At 42.6% G+C, this 19,578-nt stretch overlaps 1 protein-coding gene and 1 non-coding gene across 2 annotated transcripts; both read right to left on the bottom strand.

Moving 5' to 3' along the window:
* Window positions 1-5,576: 5,576 nt before the first annotated feature.
* FMC1 (formation of mitochondrial complex V assembly factor 1) lies at window positions 5,577-10,138 on the bottom strand. Its single transcript, XM_012767990.3, has 2 exons — window positions 9,852-10,138; window positions 5,577-5,869 (listed from the first exon to the last, which is right to left on the bottom strand). The coding sequence occupies exons 1-2, from the start codon at window positions 9,987-9,989 to the stop codon at window positions 5,666-5,668; spliced, it is 342 nt and encodes a 113-aa protein (XP_012623444.1). The 5' UTR covers window positions 9,990-10,138; the 3' UTR covers window positions 5,577-5,665.
* A 493-nt stretch (window positions 10,139-10,631) lies between these two features.
* On the bottom strand, window positions 10,632-10,704 carry TRNAR-CCU (transfer RNA arginine (anticodon CCU)). Its single transcript has one exon. It is a non-coding gene; the product is annotated as a tRNA-Arg (tRNA).
* Between the last annotated feature and the right edge of the window lie 8,874 nt (window positions 10,705-19,578).

Here is a 19,578-nt window from a genome sequence, read left to right as displayed (position 1 = left end):
TAAAAATTCAAATTCTGTGAAAAGTATATATCTTTTAGTCAGATGAATTAAAAACTTACCTTACAAACAGAATATGCCTTGGATCAGCCTGCCTTTTGTTCAAAGCAACATAAATTTCTTTTCCCTCTACATAATCCTACTATGTGAACATCTTGTTCTTATCACATGTTCTTTTTGGTATCCCTAACACTTACCCTGACAAGGGACAGCAAAATACTAGTAACTATTTTATAGCCAGAAACATCCTCAGTTCTAGTGAAAATAAGAGGAAATGCATTAATATCTGAAGCTTGTGGAGAAGAGAAATGGCAAGAGCCAAACTTAAACTGAAAGATCCAGTTAACTGGTCTATTAAAGACAGGGGGATTAAAAAGCATATACAAACTATGTTGCTTGAAAAGGAACACTTTTACTTTTTTAAGAGTGAAAAGGTCTACTCTGGGAGGCCGAGGCGGGCGGATTGCTCAAGGCTCAGGAGTTCAAAACCAGCCTGAGCAAGAATGAGACCCCTGTCTCTACTAAAAATAGAAAGAAATTAATGGGCCAACTAAAATATATAGAAAAAATTAGCTGGGCATGGTGGTGCATGCCTGTAGTCCCAGCTACTCGGGAGGCTGAGGCAGGAGGATCGCTTGAGCCAAGGAGTTTGAGGTTGCTGTGAGCTAGGCTGGGCAAGAGTGATACTCTATGTCTCAAGAAAAAAAAAAAGAGGAGAAAAAAAAAAAAAAAAAAAAAAAAGTGAAAAGGTCACCTAAGCCAGTGTCAAACACATAGTAGGCATCCATAAATGCTTATTGAAGGAAGAAAAGAGAAAAAGTGAAATTTACCCTGAAATCTTGAAGAATGAAGAGGAAATAGCTAGGGAAGGGCAGCATGCTTCAAAGAAGAGTTTTCCATGTATAAGGAGTAGCCAGATGTTGAAATAAAGACCACAACTCCTAAGAACTGAATTTCAGTATGGCTGAACTGTCACCCTACAGGGAGAGAGTAGAGATGATGCTGAAAGGGTTTGGCAAGGACCAGATCCTGAAGTCCCTTTTACTTTGAAGGGTTGTAAGTAGGACTGTGACCAGATCAGATCTGTGCATAGTGGAAAATGGAGGCAGTAATCCTGTGAGGCAGTTTGGTAGAGGGGAGAGGCAGAAACCATGCTGCAGTGCACTGAGAGTGAATAGGCAGTAAAAAATGCAGAAAATGGATACAGCAACAACATGGTTTGCTAACCTCAAAATCAGTAAACTGAGCAAAAGAAGCAGACTCAAAAGAGTGCATACTATATGACTGCATTTGGATAAAATACTAGAATGACCCAAACTAATTTATGGTGACAGCAAGCAGGTTAGTTAGTGCCTGGGATTAGGTGTGGGGAAGGGAAACTGCAAAGGGGCACAAGAGAACTTTTTGGGGTGATGGAAATGTTAACTTTACTGGGATGGTTATTAAACAAGTACATTCATTTGTCAAAATTCATTGACCTGTACATTTAAAATGAGTCTATTATATATAAATTTTACTTTGGCCGGGTGTGGTGGCTCATGCCTGTAATCCTAGCACTCTGGGAGGCCGAGGTGGGAGGATCATTTGAGCTCAGGAGTTTGAGACCAGCCTGAGCAAGAGCAACACCCCATCTCTACGAAAAATAGAAAGAAATTAGCCAAACAATTAAAAATAGAAAAAACATTAGCTGGGCATAGTGGTGCATGCCTGTAGACCAGTTACCCGGGAGGCTGAGACAGGAGGATCGCTCGAGCCCAGGAGTTTGAGGTTGCTGTGGGCTAGGCTAACGCCACAGCAGTCCAGCCCAGGAAAAAGAGAGAGGCTGTCTCAAAGAAAAAATGTAAACAATAAGATTTTCTTTTTGCCTGGCATTCATTTTGTACTACGCAAATGTTTTATATAAACATTATTTTCATTTATTATAACCACCTTGTTGGCATTCCCATTTTATAGAAGAGAGAAAAAGCACTGGTCAACTAACCTGCCCTATATCACATAGCAGATAAATTATAAAGGTGGGATTAAAACCTAAATCTGGGCCAGGCACAGTGGCTCATGCCTGTAATCCTAGCACTCTGGGAGGCCAAGGCAGGGGGATTGCTCAAGGTCAGGAGTTCAAAACCAACCTGAGCAAGAGCGAGACCCCATCTCTACTATAAATAGAAAGAAATTAATTGGCCAACTAATATAGAAAAAATTAGCCGGGCACGGTGGCACATGCCTGTAGTCCCAGCTACTCGGGAGGCTGAAGCCACAGACAGGATTGCTTGAGCCCAGGAGTTTATGGTTTCCGTAAGCTAGGCTGATGCCATGGCACTCACTCTAGCCTGGGCAACAAAGCAAGACTCTTGTCTCAAAAAAAAAAAAACTACCTAAATCTGTATGACTTAAAACCCATAATAGGCCAGGCATGGGGGCTCACACCTGTAATCCTAGTACTCTGAGAGGCCAAGGCAGAAGGATCACTTGAAGTCAGGAGTTGGAGACCAGCCTCAGCAAGAGTGAGACCCTGTCTCTACTAAAAATAGAAGGAAATTAGCCAGACAACTAAAAATAGAAAAAATTAGCCAGGCATGGTGGCGAACGCCTGTAGTCCCAACTACTCAGGAGACTGAGGCAGGAGGATCCCTTCAGCCTAGGAGTTTGAGGTTGCTATGAGCTAGGCTGACACCACAGCACTCTAGCCTAGGCAACAGAGCAAGTCTCTGTCTAAAAAAAAAAAAACCCATAGTATTTCTTACCATTAGGCACTTCTACCTCAAATCTTTCTTGAAAAATGTTATTTATTATATATTGTAACAACAAAGGAAATCAAACCATTAACTTATCCTAATCCTTTTGCTTTCTTAACTCTTACTAAAGTAAAATATCCTTAGATATTAATAACAAATATAAAAGTATACTTAATATTTCTAATTTTTTGATTTATTCAATTGAATAAATGGCTATATCACCTTTTTTTTTATTTTTGAGACACAGTCTTACTCTGTTGCCTTGGCTAGAGTGCCATGGCATCAACCTAGCTCACAGCAACCTCAAACTCCTGGGCGTAAGTGATCCTTCTGCCTCAGCCTCCCAAGTAGCTGGGACTACAGGCATGCACCACCATACCCAGCTAATTTTTTCTAGATATGTTTAGTTGTCCAGCTAATTTCTTTCTATTTTTAGTAGAGACAGGGTCTCACTCTTGCACAGGCTGGTCTCCAACTCCTGAGCTCAAACGATCTACCTGCCTCAGCCTCCCAGAGTGCTAGGATTGCAGGTGTGAGCCACCACACCCTGGCCCATCTCTTAATACTATTATTTTAATGTTAATCTCATAAAGAGATAGTGTTTAGAAATGCTTTATGAATAGTTCTGTTGTTGAGACTATTCCTAGGGAGTGGAGCTAACTAAGCTATGCACTTTAAAACATTTATTTAGGCCGGGCGCTGTGGCTCACGCCTGTAATCCTAGCTCTTGGGAGGCCGAGGCGGGCGGATTGCTCAAGGTCAGGAGTTCAAAACCAGCCTGAGCAAGAGCGAGACCCCGTCTCTACTATAAATAGAAAGAAATTAATTGGCCAACTGATATATATATAAAAAATTAGCTGGGCGTGGTGGCGCATGCCTGTAGTCCCAGCTACTCGGGAGGCTGAGGCAGGATCACTGGAGCCCAGGAGTTTGAGGTTGCTGTGAGCTAGGCTGACGCCACGGCACTCACTCTAGCCTGGACAACAAAGTGAGACTCTATCTCAAAAAAAAAAAAAAAAAAAAAACATTTATTTAATATATGCTATGTGTAAATCACTGTGGAAGGTGCTCTGGAAACTACAAAGATGAATGAGGCGTGGACCTTATTCTTAAGGACCTTACAGTACAGAAAAAAAGAGGTTATACCATGTTTCCCCGAAATTAAGACCTACCCATAAAATAAGCCCTAGCAGGATTTCTAAGCATTTGCCCTACCCCGAAAATAAGACCTAGTGATGGGCGTGGCTACACAGCATATCTGCACAACCCATGCATTTCATCGCGGAGCAGTAAAGAAGAGCACCCCATCTCATCTGCCCCATCGTGATAGCTACTATCCCAGAGGTGACCCTAAAGGTGCGGGCAGCCCCACCAACAAGGTTGGCTCCCCTGTCAGGTCCCAGCTATCCTATGCATGCTGCAAGCTGACGCTTTGAGGGGTAAAATAACACATCCCCTGAAAATAAGCCCTAGGGTGTCTTCTTGAGGAAAAATAAATATAAGACCCTGTCTTATTTTCAGGGAAACATGGTAGTACATATCTACCAGAAGAAACTGACATATATGCCATTAAGGGGCCACAGATAAAGAAGTATTGGCAATTCTCAGAATAATTTTTGAGGAATTAAGGACATTAGAAGCAAAGGGACCATTTAGGAAACTATCTTAGTGGTTCAGCCAAAAGATTATCAGTGCTTGAACTAGGGTGGTCAGTGGAGATAGAGAGGGCAAGAAGGCTATCAGCGCTATTAGAAGCAGAAATTGCTGACTGGTTGAATGTGAAGGATGAGGAAAGAGGAATACCAAATAAAGCCCAATTTTTTTTTTTTTTTTTTTTTTTGAGACAGAGTTTCACTCTGTCATCCTGGGTACAGTGCAGTGGCATCAACGTAGCTCACAGCAACCTCAAACTCCTGAGCTCAAGCAATCCTCCTGCCTCAGCCTCCCAAGTAGCTGGGACTACAGGTGAGTCGCTGGGACTACAGATGTGGGCCATGACACCCAGCTAATTTTTCTATTTTTAGTAGAGACAGGGTCTCACTCTCGCTCAGGCTGGTCTCTGAACTCCTGAGCTCAAGCAACCCTCCCCCCTCGGCCTCCCAGAGTGCTAGGATTACAGGTGTGAGCAACCGCGCCTGGCCCAAAGCCCAAGTTTCGGACTTGATCAGCCAAGTGTATGGTAGAGCCATTTACCAAGTTAAGGAGCTCAAGAGGAAAAATAATTTTACATAATTAGGTAGAAGATGTCAGTGTGCTCGTTCCCTCCCCTTCTCCCTGGACTTCTTCCCTGTGGGCCACAGTTGAGCTGTGGCCATTTCCTCCACCTGAGGGCCAGCACTTGTCAGGCCTACAGAGACAAGGGCTCCCCACTGCTGTTAGTCCCTTAGCATCACCATCTTGACCTTAATCCAGTCCAAATCTTTATGTATCCCTTTAACTCTCCTAAATAACCCTATTTGAGTGTGCCAATTATTTCCTGCCAGGACCCTAACACATCATATTTGTATATTTTTAAAACAAGGTTTCTACTTGTAATTGTAAATGCATCGGAAATATCTGGAAGGATGCATATCAAACTGTTAGTAATGGTTACCACGTGGTAATGAGGACAGAAGAGGGGAGGAATGAGGGACAAGAAAAGAGGGCTTACTTTTATTTTATAACATTTGAATTCCTTAAACAAAAGTCTTGTATTACTTCTAAAATAAAAACACTAAACATTTTAAAAGCAAAGAACATCAATCAGCCTAGTGTGAGAAGTTCAGTAAATACTGAGAGTAAAGAATAAACCTCCAGTTAATTCCCAAGAACCATGCAGTCCACAAAATTACAGGAAAAAAAACCCCCTAAACTTTAAAAAAAATTTAATGATAAATACATATTGATAGAAATGATTAAATTCTCATATGAATGCAGCATCCAAGGAAACTCCATGTTCATGGCTCCCAGCCCTTCCCTCCAGGCTGACGGGGCAACTTGAGACCCACCAAGCCAGCAGACTCCTCCACTGAGCGCTCACCCTTGCCATGAAATTCTTGATGAAGAGCCATGTGTTCCCGGATGCTGCGCAAGAGGCAGAGGTAGGTGGCAGCATGGAAATGAAGCTCATGTTGGGCTCTGCATAACTTCTCACTGGTGACCTGGAGAAGTAGCAAGTCAGAAACTCCATTAACACCCCAGATACAGGTCCACAGAGAAACAGTTGAAACTAGCATTCTCTAGAGTGACAGTAAATTGCACAGAGGAGTTTACAAACATGTATATGTGTATACTTATACACTTATAAACCCATTCTATAATTGTTTATTACAAAAGCTGACCTCTAGTTTATCAGAGGATTTTTAAAAGGAGTTTCATTGAATGTCCCTATATTTGAATACTGGAAGAAGTCATGTAGTTTCAATTCCTTCATTTTATAAAAGAGGAAACTAAAGCCCAGAGATGCTCGGTGATTCATTAATGGCAGAGATGATCATTAATGTCACCTAAGGAACATAATATGGAACTTTCTCCATTTCAAACAAATGAAGAACTGCTTTAGTTTATGTTTCTGTGGCTTTGGTTAATGTAGTACAAACCTTTTATTTCAATGAAAATTGAAAACTTATTTTGTCTGAAACATACTAGCTTTGTCTTCAATAGTAACAAATGAAAGCTTTACATATAAAATATGCTTATATTCATATTAATTATACAGTCAACCCTCTGTATCTGTGGGTTCTACATCCTTGGATTCAAACAACCTCAGATCAAAAATAGAAAGAAACAAGAATGTTTGAGTCTGTACTGAACATGTACAAACTTTTTTCTTGTCATTATTCCCTAAACAATACATCAACTATTTACACAGCATTTACATTATATCATGTATTGTAAGTAATCTAGAGATTTAAAGTATACAGAAGGATGTGCTTATGTTCTGTGCAAATACTATGCCATTTTACATCAAGGACTTGAGCATCTTCGGATTTGGATATTCTAGGAGTGGGCAGGAGAGTTCTGGAACCAGTTTCCCCAAAGATACTGAGGGATGACTGTACTTGCTTTCACAATTTACTTATCCATCTGAAAAATCCAGATTCTAATGACTTTAAGAAGCTGGAAACTCCATATCCATTCTAGAGTACCCAATGACTCCAAACTTTGTTTTTTCATCATACTTAATTTTGAGATTGAGTCAATACACTGTCTTTTACTTAACTAGTTTTGTGTTCTGAGGTTATGAGAAAGTAATGGTGAGACAGGGATGTGTACATAGCCTTGAATGAGTGAAGGAACCATGTCCAAGTGTGGATTAGTTTCTGGGCACCACTGCCTATATGATCCCCTTTCCTTCACTATATGAATATCTAGGACTAGAATCTGAAAATTAGAATTTGTGGTTTAAGATCTGCAGATCATAGGTGTGAACGTGGCACTTATTAGCTGTTCAAACATAGAATTCATGTGTTTTAATCAAATTTAACTTTATTCTTTTGAGAGTCTTGCTCTGTTGCCCCGGGCTAGAGTGCAATGATATCATCACAGCTCACAGCAAACTCCTGGGTTCAAAGGATCCTTCTGCCTCAACCTCCTGAGTATCTGGGACTACATGCACACACTATTACACTTACCTGGCTAATTTTTTAATTTGTTGTAGAGACCAGGTCTCACTATGTTGCCCAGGCTGGTCTCAAACTCCTGGCCTCAAGTGATCCCCCCACCTCGGCCTCCCAAAGTGTTAGGATTATAGGTGTGAGCCCCTGCACCTGACCAAATTTAACTTTTTAATTAAAAGGTCATGACATTTTCACACTGACACTAGTGTCAACGTATTAATAAAGGTTGGCATCCATTTCTATTATATAAACCCAAATCTGTAGTGTTTGAAACAGGAATTGTAGGTTAATGTAGGAGAGGAGAATACAGATCTTTTTTTTTTTTTTTTGAGACAGTCTCACTTGTTGCCCAGGCTAGAGTGAGTGCCGTGGCGTCAGCCTAGCTCACAGCAACCTCAAACTCCTGGGGCTCAAGTGATCCTCCTGCCTCAGCCTCCCAAGTAGCTGGGACTACGGGCATGCGCCACCATGCCCGGCTAATTTTTTCTATATATATATTAGTTGGCCAATTAATTTCTATTTATAGTAGAGACGAGGTCTCGCTCTTGCTCAGGCTGGTTTCAAACTCCTGACCTTGAGCAATCCGCACGTCTCGGCCTCCCAGAGAGCTAGGATTACAGGCGTGAGCCACCGCGCCCGGCCAAGAATACAGATCTTGATTCGGTTGAGCCTGAGTCATGAGACGTCAGGAGAAAAGAAAGGGTCAGCAGCATACAGAACACAGTAAATGAACCACAGATAACAAGAGACCAAATACACTGAACACTACATTTTCCTGAAGGAGAAAGCAGAGGTTCCTCCCTTCTCCCTAGGGAAAGGATTGGGAAAATAGGCATACACTGTCATTGAGTTAGCTCTGAGCCAGAAAGGAATAGAAACTATTCCCCATATCCTCATATGCATTCCACAGGGTGGTGTTTCTAGAAGTTTTAGCATGAATTTTCTATGTATTTCCAAGGAATTTCAGAGCCATTACCAAGTCTCTCTCAAGAGTAATGTTACTTCCATAAGGCACAACTATTAATATAATCATGTTACCTCCTCACAAATCTTAGAATGGCCTCTCATTACACCTACAATAAAATTTAAATTCCTGCCTACCACCTCTTCTTTCTCACTTTACCTCCACACCCTAAGACTCAACCATTCTCAACAGTCAATTCCTCTCCTCTCTCCAGGCTTTGAATTCTGCAGCTTTTATACCTGGATCTTCAAAATCCCTAAACCCCATTTACTTGCTAACTGCAATTTATCCTTCAGGTCCCCAATTAATTTATTCCTGAAAGCTTTCCCTAACTACCCCTTCTTTTTTACCGCTGCCGCCTGTTGTCTACACCTTTAGCACTTATTTGTTCTAAGTGCTTCATTACAGGCCTCCTCAGGTGGACTGTAAGCTGCTTAAATGACAGGACCAAGTGCATCTTATTCTTCATGTTTAGCCGAAGTTCCTAGCACAGTCCCTATCCCTAACATTGTGATTTTTAAAAAACTAGGTGAATTTTAGTTCTAAGATTTTGCATTCTGACTTCCATGGCTCAGAAATTCAGTCAAGATGATGGGTGTCCCTTTTTCCTATTGCTCAGGGATACCAGGTGTCCTTCCCTAAAGCCCAAGCTTTAGGCACTCTCCCATTTACTATTTCTGAGATAGGTTGCAACTTCTTTCCAAGCCAGATCCATAACGCTAAAGGCAGCAATTAAGTGTAAAAATCCTATTTGGTAGCCTGGTAATCTAGGTTCTAGTTATTGTTCTACTGCCCCTGAGCCTCAACTTCCCCATTTGAAAAATGAAAGTATCTTTCACTGGCTCTTGCTTAAGGGGCAATATGGAGCGTGGGTTTCACGACAGTATTTCCCAGGGGATGGCCTCCTGCGTGTTTAGATTTATATGCTATAGAAGTGAAAAATGTTTCTGGTGATAGACCAAGCTAACGCTTTAGCTGACGGTACAACCCGGTTACAGGTTTCTAGCACCGCTCTACAAGGCACCATTTTCTTAAGTGCAGGGGACTACAACATAAATAAAACAGTTCCTGCTCTTCAAGAAGCTCCCAATATTCCTCACCTTCCTACAGTTTTTTTGTGCCTCAAAAAATAGCTTCTCAGAATAGTTCATCTAGGGTAAGGGTGAACAGTGTTGCACAGACGCGGTGTCTTAATCTAGTGGCGCACCTCCCTTCCACCAAGCCCATCTTCATTCTTTGCCCCTCCAATTCCTCCATTCCACTTTCCTCCCACTTTCCCCTCCGCACAGGCCACAGACCAGCCAATGAAGTCCTTCGGGGCGGCTCCACCCCTCCGGAGGACAGGAACGACGTCCCCAGGACGACTTTGCGCCCTGCCAGGCCTTGCTCGGCCCCTGGGCGTAGGCCACAGCACAGGGCCTACGGCTCGAGTCTGGTCCGCGCAGGGCTCGGTGGAGGGTCGGCCTCAGAAATGCAGGAGACTCAGCGCTCCCCACCCCCGTCACACCCACTCTAACTCCCTTCCTGGGACGTGGAGCACCCGGGACATGGCTTCCGTACCCGATGTGCACGAAAAGCCTTCACGAGGTACCGATAAGCCGCGCAGTCGCGATAGGGTCGGCCGGTAGCCGCGTTCAGGTAGCGCAACTCCCGCAGAAGGCCTCGCAAAGTGCGCGCCGGTGACCCTAAGGCCGCCATTTTCCTGCCTTGGAGCCTGGGGCCTGACAAACTCCTGCTAACCCCGTCACCACGCGGGCCCACCCCCCCGCGCCCAGGCGCTCAATGGTACGGCTGACTCAGACTACCGGCTCCCCCTGTCGACTGACGGGTAGTGGAACGTCTCACTTCCCTATTTTACCAAGACATATTCATCGAACGCCGAGCGGCGCCCTAACGAGTTAAGAGAAAAGCAAACGAAGGCCGAATGTAACTGAGTACCGTGTCCTGAAACCCGGAGAAAGGCCGGCGAGGACAAAGGAGGTCCTTTCCTGACTGCGTCATTTAAGACGCCTCCAGGTGACTGACCGCTGAATCTCTGGAGAACCGGGCCTAGCGGGAGTGAGTGTGGATTTGATATGGAACACGCTGAGAAAATATTTTTGTAATGATTTCTAGAAGAGATATCAAAATTCAACGTATTGACAGACTTCTCAAAAACCCTACGGGACCTACGGCTTAGAGGAAGGAAAAAGAACATGCAGGTTCTCGAGAATTGCACCCCAACATGTAGTAAAACCACACATACATGCTTCTCATTTGGAAAAAGTAAAATTAAGTTGGCAGATTTTGCTATAGTTTTTTAAGAAAGGAATAGAAAATTTTAAACACGAAAAGCTATTCCACCCCAGATGGGACTCGAACCCACAATCCCTGGCTTAGGAGGCCAATGCCTTATCCATTAGGCCACTGGGGCTTCTGTGAACGACGCGCTTAAACAACGTATTCAATTTTTTTCGTCTTTGGTACGTCATTGTCACTTAAGTTTCTTTTTACCCTATCCTGGGAGACCACACGTAGCACCAAGATGAGGGGCGCGGCACGCTGGGAGTTGTAGTTCAGAGAACAAAAGCCTGCGTTACAGCTCCAAAGGCTTTACCCGCCGAACAGCACTGCTACGCCGGGCGCAGAACGGGCGCGCGCACGCTTTTGTGTACGCGCTTGCCTGCGCAGTAGCCCCCGCGCCTGCGCAAAAGCAGGCATGGGACGTCGCAGAGCCGAGCTCGTTGAGCAAACTCGCCGGATCTTCGAGACTTGGCCTTTGAGCTTCTGCTCCCTTGCGATATTACCGGAAGTAGCCAGTCCCCTTCCGGTGTTGCGACTTTCCGGGTTTAGCTTCACTCCAGCTGGTCGTTAGGTGGCGCGCGCAGCGCTCAGTTTTTGCTTCCGGTTGAACGCTTAGGCCATTTCCTCAGAGCCCGTGGCGATTTACAAGCATATTGCTTGTCCTTTGAATTGGCGGGTCAGCGGTAGATATGGGAAAAAGGAAACTAGTTAATTCATTAGGAATTAGTTAATTAGGAGTTGGTTCATTTTCTGGTTATGTTCTTAATTGTGTACCTTGGACAAGTCGCTTCTCAGAGTCTCGGCGTACTTACCCTTTGCTTAAAATGTGTCAGTGGCTCGTTGTGCTTAAGATAAAATTCAGACTATTTAAATTGACATACTGGAGTCTTGTTAAGTTGACCGTCACTTATATTTTAACCTTCATTTTTCACTATTTGTTTCTTGTCACCCTCTGCTTCGAGTATCTGAACTCTCATTGTCTCTTTCCAGCTACACATTGCACGTTATTCCCTCTTCCTTAACCGTTTGTGTTTATATTTCTCTTTTACCCTTTGGGCTTCAGCTTACTCCAGAAGTCCAGGTTAGAAGCTTCCCTAGGCCCTTATGGCCAATATGGCAAGATTAAAATGATTCACTTCACCTCCTCTGGTCTCCTGTTGCTCTCTTTATTTACTCCGTCATACATAACTTATTGTGCCATATTAATAGTTATCAGTTTCCTCCATCAGACTGAGAGATTGTTCAGCTCTTAAAATTCCTGTGCCTCCAGAAAAGTGTGTTCATTCACCAGGCTGACTCCTTAGTAGGATAGTTATGACAGCTTAGTCTGGGGCTCCTAAAGGGCTTGGCACGTTATGGCCCCAATGGCTAGGAGGCATGAGCTATTGAGTAGGAATGACAAACACAAAGGGAACACTAGTGGTACATTAATGAGTAAAGCAGAGTTGGTGGGAAACCTGGTGAACTGGAAAGCACCTAGCCCACCTATCCAGGGGTGGCAACTACTCACCTGCATTGATTGATGCCATTTAGGAAAGCAGTTTTTTGTTTTTATCAAGAGAAGCTGGAAGTCCTTTTTTTTTTTTTTTTTTTTTTTTTTTTGAGACAGGGTCTCACTTTGTCACCTGGGCTAGAATGCGGTGTTATCATCATGGTTCACTGCAACCTCAAACTCCTGGGCTCAAGCCATCCTCATGCCTCAGCCGAGTAGTTGGGACTTCAGGTGTGCACCACCATGCCCACCTAAGATTTCTAATTTTAATAGAGATGAGGTCTTGCTATGTTGCTCGGGCTGGTCTGAAACTCCTGGCCTCAAGTGATCTTCCTGCCTCGACCTCCCAAAGTGCTTGAATTACAGGCATGAGCCACCAAGCCCAGCAGGAATTCCATTTTTTAAAAATACTATGTCTTTCTAAATATCAGCCACTAATTAATACTTCTAAAGTACTATATGCCAAAGAAAACACTTAGCCCACACACTTCTAGTTTGTAAAGAAAGAAGGCAGAAAAAAAGGAGATAAGAGGAAGTTTAGAGAACGTAAAAATACATGCTGTGCCTACTTCTTGGGGAAACAAGTTGCTTTGGTCAGCTGGCCTTACCTTTTGGAAAAGCAGCTCCTGAGAACAAATATAAACAGGGTAAATTTATTTGTATTGACTTAACCTGGGAGATTCTGTTCAAAAGGCAGTCTCAGTACAAGTCTCTCTTCAGCACTTCAGCTGATTAGCACACTGGTTAAATTATGAAATTCAAGCACAGTGTCTTAAACAACCTTCTGAAGTTTGTTTACCTTTTTGAATGTTTACCATACTTTATGTATTTTCAAATAGGGTTTTCAGATAGTACTTTTTGGCCAGACAAACTTAACTGCCTTAAAGTGAATTACAGTGATAGAATTAAATCACCCAGGGAATTTGGTGCTTCACTGGCTCATCATGGTGATGTAATATAATTCACTGGGACCAGTGGGACCTGTGTGTGGATCAGCTTTGGTCTTTGGGGCTATTGCTGGAACAGTAAATCTTTAAAATAGAAGCTGCAAGTGATGTCAGCCGTGTTTACTGATGGGCCACCATTATGGGATATGGTATACCTGAGTGATGATATCCTGAGGCAGCTCTCTCAGTTGCCACTATATTTCCAGTAATTGACAAAAGGAGATCCCGTAGACCTTTCCAGGAGGACATCGTTGTCCTTAGACTCTTAGAAACCCAAACAGTTTACTTGTTTAGTTACTATTCACTATGCTTTGTTACAAGACTTGAGGAAGATTGTATGATTTACTGAGGTGAAACCTGAATATCAGGTTATATCTGCCTAGCATCATGAATGTAATGAGAATCATTCGGTCACACATCTGAATTGATTCAAATGAAATAGAAGTGACCTTGGAATTTATTTAGGTGCTGCTCTTATATGTGCGGAATCTTAAGCCCAGTGAATTACACAAATTGATTTTGATTCTGCCAGTCACTTGACTACCAAGCCAGTGCATTTTGTCGTTGTTACAGTATGTGACTTAGGATTTCATTATGGCATCAGATGAGAATAGGGAACAGCTTGCCATGGCATCCTGGCCACCTTGCATGTTTCCATGCAGGCCATGTAGACTGCAGTCAGGGAGCCCCACCATCTATTTCCCCACTTTTGGGTAGAGTGCCCTGTGCTTGCTCCTGATGCAAAAGGAGATGAGCTGGGTAAAAGCTGCCATAAAGCAGTTTCTCATCTCTGTTTTTTTGGGGGGGAAAACTACTACAAGGTCATTTCTCACCAATTGCTCTAGTTTCAGTTGAGCACAGAACTTTCCATTTCACCCTGATGGCACAGCTGCAGACTTCTGTGTAAGTCTATAAAACTGCATGACTGGCCGGGCGCGGTGGCTCACGCCTGTAATCCTAGCACATTGGGAGGCCGAGGCGGACGGATTGCTCAAGGTCAGGAGTTCAAAACCAGCCTGAGCAAGAGCGAGACCTCGTCTCTACTAAAAAATAGAAAGAAATTAATTAGCCAACTAAAAATATATAGAAAAAATTAGCCAAGCATGGTGGCACATGCCTGTAGTCCCAGCTACTCGGGAGGCTGAGGCAGCAGGATTGCTGGAGCCCAGGAGTTTGAGGTTGCTGTGAGCTAGGCTGACGCCACGGCACTCACTCTAGCCTGGGCAACAAAGTGAGATTCTGTCTCAAAAAAAATAAATAAATAGATAAACTGCGTGACTATGGTTTAGATTTATATTCCTCCATGGCAGAGTAATCTACCACTTGAAGTTTCAATCATCTGGCCTCTCTGATTCAGTGTCATCGTTTTGGATTGGGGAGATGGAAGTAGACACCATGCTGATATTGCTTTTGCTGTCTATATAAATAATAAACTATCTGAATCCATTGGACTTGTTGTCTCCTTATTGACTGAATCAATGGAAATTTGGCAAGCCAACCTAGAAACTGCTGCAGTGTTAGGCACTGAGCTATTGCTTAGGGACTGCTCAACCACTGGAAAATGAATTTGAATGTAGAAGGAATGACATCACATTTGGAGTCACCCTTGATGAATGAATAATAGAAATCGTCTGGTTACAATGTCCATCAATGGCAATGAATAAACAAAATGTGGTATATCCATACAGTGGAATACTCCTCAGCAGTAAAAATGGACAAACTACTGAGGTATGCAATAAGAATCTCAAAATCATTATCCTGAGTAAAACAAAAGAGACACAAAGCTACATACTATATGATCCATTTATATAAAATGCAAATTATAGTGACAACATCTTATTTTTGGTGGTGGCTTCATGGCTGTACAGCTATTAAAAACCATTGAAATGTATATTTTAAATGGGTGAGAGTAATTTTACATAAAATATTTTTGGCAATTGTAGTTTTACTATTCCAGCTGCACGGAACACCTGGGCTCTGTGTGTATCAGTTATCTGTTCTTTCTGACTTGATTTTCCATCTGTATTAATTAAACACTAAACTGCTGTAGCAAAGAAGCTTCGAACAGTGGCTTAAATGAAAAATTAAATAAAAAATTATTAAATTCAACTAAATAAAAAATATTACAGGATAGTCTAGAACTAGTTACTCTAGGTCCGTATGGCAACTCTGCTCCAAAAAACCATCTCAGGACCCAGCTTCCTTTCATCATCTTGCCCTGCCTCTCCCAGGGTGCTGTTCTTATCAGTGTGGTCAGACTGGTTGGTTTCCATGTCCACATACCTACACAAGGAAAGCGATTTCCTTCAAAGCAAGGCATGAAGAACTTACATCATTCTTCTTATTTTGTGAGGAGAAAGTCACACTGTTCCATTTGACTGTAGGAGAAGCAGGGAAATGTAATCTCTAATTAGGTATCCATGTAATATTTGGTAATATTTAATCATAGCTAAAGCACTACTATTCTAGAAGAAAAAGTGACTAAAGTTAGGGGAAGCAATTAGCAGTCTGCCAGACCTTCTCTTTCCCAGGATCATGCCTCAGCCTTTCCTGACCTGTCTGCCCCATCATAAGTTCATGTTCCTTAACTTTGGTTGGAGTTCTTCGTTGCCTCTGATACTCTAAGTGTTTTTTATCCTTTCACTCCCCAGGGCATTATGGGCTTTTTCAAATCATTGTACTTTCCCTGCAGGCCTCCCTTTATCCACGGGGGATGTGTTCCAAGACCCCCAGTAGATGCCCCAAACCTTGAACAGTGCCAAACCCTATGTACACTGTGTTTTTTCCTATACATACATATCCATAATAAAGTTTAATTTATAAATTAGGCACAGTAAGTGATTAATAACAATAATAATAATAAAATAGAATAATTATAACAATATCCTGTAATAAAAGTTATGTGACTGTGATATCTCTCTACTCTTTCAAAATGTCTTTTTTTTTTTTTAGACAGAGTATCACTCTGTTGCCCTGGCTAGAGTGCCATGGCGTCAGCCTAGCTCGCAGCAACCTCAGACTCCTGGGCTCAAACAATCCTCCTCCTGCCTCAGCCTCCTGAGTAGCTGGGACTATAGGCATGTGCCACCATGCCCTGCTAATTTTTTCTATATAGTTTTAGTTGGCCAATTAATTTCTATTTTTTAGTAGAGATGGGGTCTCACTCTTCCTCAGGCTGGTTTCAAACTCCTGACCTTGAGTGATCCTCCTGCCTCGGCCTTCCAGAGAGCTAGGATTACAGGCGTGAGCCACCGAGTCCAACCTCAAAATTTCTTATTGTACTGTGTGCACCTGTTTTGGGACCGAGGTTGACTGCAGACAACTGAAACAACAGATACGTGGTGGGGAGATTAGTGTATTCCATCAGATCTGCTCTTCAACAGATTAGCTCACTCACAAGGAACTCTCTCTTCCTGCTACCCTCCTACTTACCTGCCCTGGTGTTCTTGGAGGAGAAAGACTTCCTGAAAACCATGTTTTTGTAGTGGAAACCACGAATTACACATGAAGAAATCCAAGATAGGGAGGTTAAGTGTCATTTTAGTCAAATATTAATATGGTCTTTTTTTTTGAGACAGAGTCTCACTTTGTTGCCCAGGCTAGAGTGAGTGCCGTGGCATCAGCCTAGCTCACAGCAACCTCAAACTCCTGGGCTCAAGGGATCCTCCTGCCTCAGCCTCCCGAGTAGCTGGGACTACAGGCATGCGCCACCATGCCTGGCTTTTTGTATATATATTTTTAGTTGGTCAATTAATTTCTTTCTATTTTTAGTAAAGACAGGGTCTCACTCAGGCTGGTTTTGAATTCCTGACGTCCAGAAATCCACCCATCTCGGCTTCCCAGAGTGCTAGAATTACAGGCGTGAGCCACCGCGCCCGGCCAATATGATCTTAAATATAAGTCACTCCTCTATTTTTCTCAAGAAGACTTTTTAAAAAAAGTTTTGGACAACATGACTATATGAACTTTTAGGAATGTAAATGACATAACCAAAAAGCTACATATCTTTTAATTAGAATTACATTTTTAAATACAATATGCTAATTTCAGAAGCACTTTTTGAATCTGCACATTAGGGTATACTAAAAATGTCATTACAAGTAACAGGTACCCATTCATGTAACCCTTTAAAGACTCTGCTGTTTTTGTTTTGTAACTCATGGTTTCTGCTGCATAAATACTCTGCCTGTTGATTTTCAAAGGAATTTTTTTTTTTTTTTTTTTTTTTTTTTTTTTTTTTTTGAGACAGAGTCTCGCTTTCTTGCCTAGGCTAGAGTGAGTGCCGTGGCGTCAGCCTAGCTCACAGCAACCTCAAACTCCTGGGCTCAAGCGATCCTGCTGCCTCAGCCTCCTGAGTAGCTGGGACTACAGGCACGAGCCACCATGCCCGGCTGATTTTTTTATATTATATATATTAGTTGGCCAATTAATTTCTTTCTATTTTTATGGTAGAGACGGGGTCTCGCTCAGGCTGGTTTTGAACTCCTGACCTTGAGCAATCCGCCCGCCTCGGCCTCCCAGAGTGCTAGGATTACAGGCGTGAGCCACCGCGCCCGGCCTCAAAGGAATTTTTTAAAACCTTGTTTACAACAACATCAAGCAATTGAATATAGGTGGTCATATCACACATTTATACAAAGAATAAATCTGTGTAAGATTTCCCTGCCACTAGCTACTAGCAAAAAATAGAAAACAATCAGTGCTGCAGGGGTGTAGAGCAGCTGGAGCTCTTGTGCTCTGCCGGTGGGTATGATATTATAAGAAAGATAGTTGGTATTTGTGCCCGGTTCCTGGCACGGAGCTATGAAAGTCCTTAAGTTATAAATAAGGGGATGGAGTGGCTTTTGTTCTAGTGGGGTGACTCGGGAGGCCCGTAGGTGGCTTAAGAATGGAGGCTGGTCATCAGATAGACCCAGCCTTGATTAGAAGCTTGGAACTTTCAGCCCCAGTGCTCACCCTGTGGGGTGGGGAAAAAGGGCTGAAGATTGAGTTCATCACCAGTGGCCAGGGATTTAATCAATCATGCCCACACGTGCCTACACATGAAACCTCCACAAAAACCCCTAAACGACGGGGTTTGGAGAGATTCTGGGTTGGTGAGCACACTGAGGTGCTGGGAGGGTGGTGCACCCAGAGTGGGCAAGAAAGCTCCTTGCTTCTCCCATCCCCACACATTGCTCTGTGCAGTTCTACCACTTGGCTGTCTCTGAGTTGTATCCTTTATAACGAGCTGGTGACAGTAAGCAATGCACTTTCCTGAGTTCTGCGAGTCATTCCAGCAAATTACCAAACCTGGAGGAGGGAAACCCCTAAATTGGTAGTTATGTTGGACAGAAGTTTGAGTAACCCAGTGCTTATGACTGGCCCAGGTCTTATGAGCAAGTCTAGTCTTGTGGGACTGAGCCCTTAAGCCTGACGAGTGTGACACTAACTCCAGGTGGTGTCAGATTTTAATGAAATTGTAGGATGCCTCGTTGGTGTCTGGAAAGTTGGAGAGTTGGTCAGTGTCAGGAGGGAAAATAAAAACCTTATTTTGTGTCAAAATGATGTGAGAAAAAAACCTAACAGTGGTATTGTAAAATGGTGCAACCACTGTGGAAAACACTATGGTGGTTCTTCAAAAAATTAAAAATAGAACTACCATATGATCCAGTAACCCCACTTCTGGGTGTGTGTCCAAAAGAATTGGAAGTAGAGACTCAAAAAGATATTTGTACACCCATGTCCATAGTAACATTATTCACAATAGCCAAGAGGTGGAAGCAACCCAAGTGTCCATCAGAGGATGAATGGATAAAGAAATGTGGTATACATGTACAATGGAATATTATTCAGCCTTAAAAAGAAAGGAAATTCTGACACATGCTGCAACATGGATGAACCTTGAAGTTGACATGCTGAGTGACACAAAGTGAGTGACATGAGCTAGTCACAAAAGGACAAATACTGTATGATTCCACTTACATGAGGTATCTAATGTAGTCAAAGTCATAGATACAGAAAGTAGAATGGCGGTTACCAGCAGTGGAGGGTAGGAGACCAAGAGGAATTGTTGTTTAATGGGTACAGAGTTTCAGTTCTGCAAGATGGAAAGGTTCTAGAAATCTGTTTTATAACAATGTAAACATACTTAACACCTAAAAATAGTTAAGATGGTAAATTTTATGATATGGGTTTTTTAAATATAAAAATGAATTTCTCTGCCACTTTTTAAAAAAACCGGTGACCTCTATATATACCCCAAATTTGCATTAATTGAGGTCATCTAAGGATGTATGTTTGAAGCAAATACTTTCTTATTTTTATTTTTTATTTTTTTGAGACAGAGTCTCTGTTGCCTGGGCTAGAGTGCTATGGCGTCAGCCTAGCTCACAGCAACCTCAAACTCGTGGGCTCAAGTGATCTTCTTGCCTCAGCCTCCTGGCTAACTGGGATTACAGGCACTCACGTGCCCAGCTAATTTTTTTTCTATTTTTAGTCGTTTGGCTTATTTCTTTCTATGGATAGTAAAGACAAGGTCTTGCTCTTGCATAGGCTGGTCTTGAACTCCTGAGCTCAAGCAATC

The sequence above is a fragment of the Microcebus murinus genome, chromosome 9, assembly GCF_040939455.1.
Source record: "Microcebus murinus isolate Inina chromosome 9, M.murinus_Inina_mat1.0, whole genome shotgun sequence".
NCBI classification, from domain to species: Eukaryota; Metazoa; Chordata; class Mammalia; order Primates; family Cheirogaleidae; genus Microcebus; species Microcebus murinus.
Note: the sequence above shows the minus strand (reverse complement) of the source record. Positions and strands in the feature narration are given on the sequence as shown.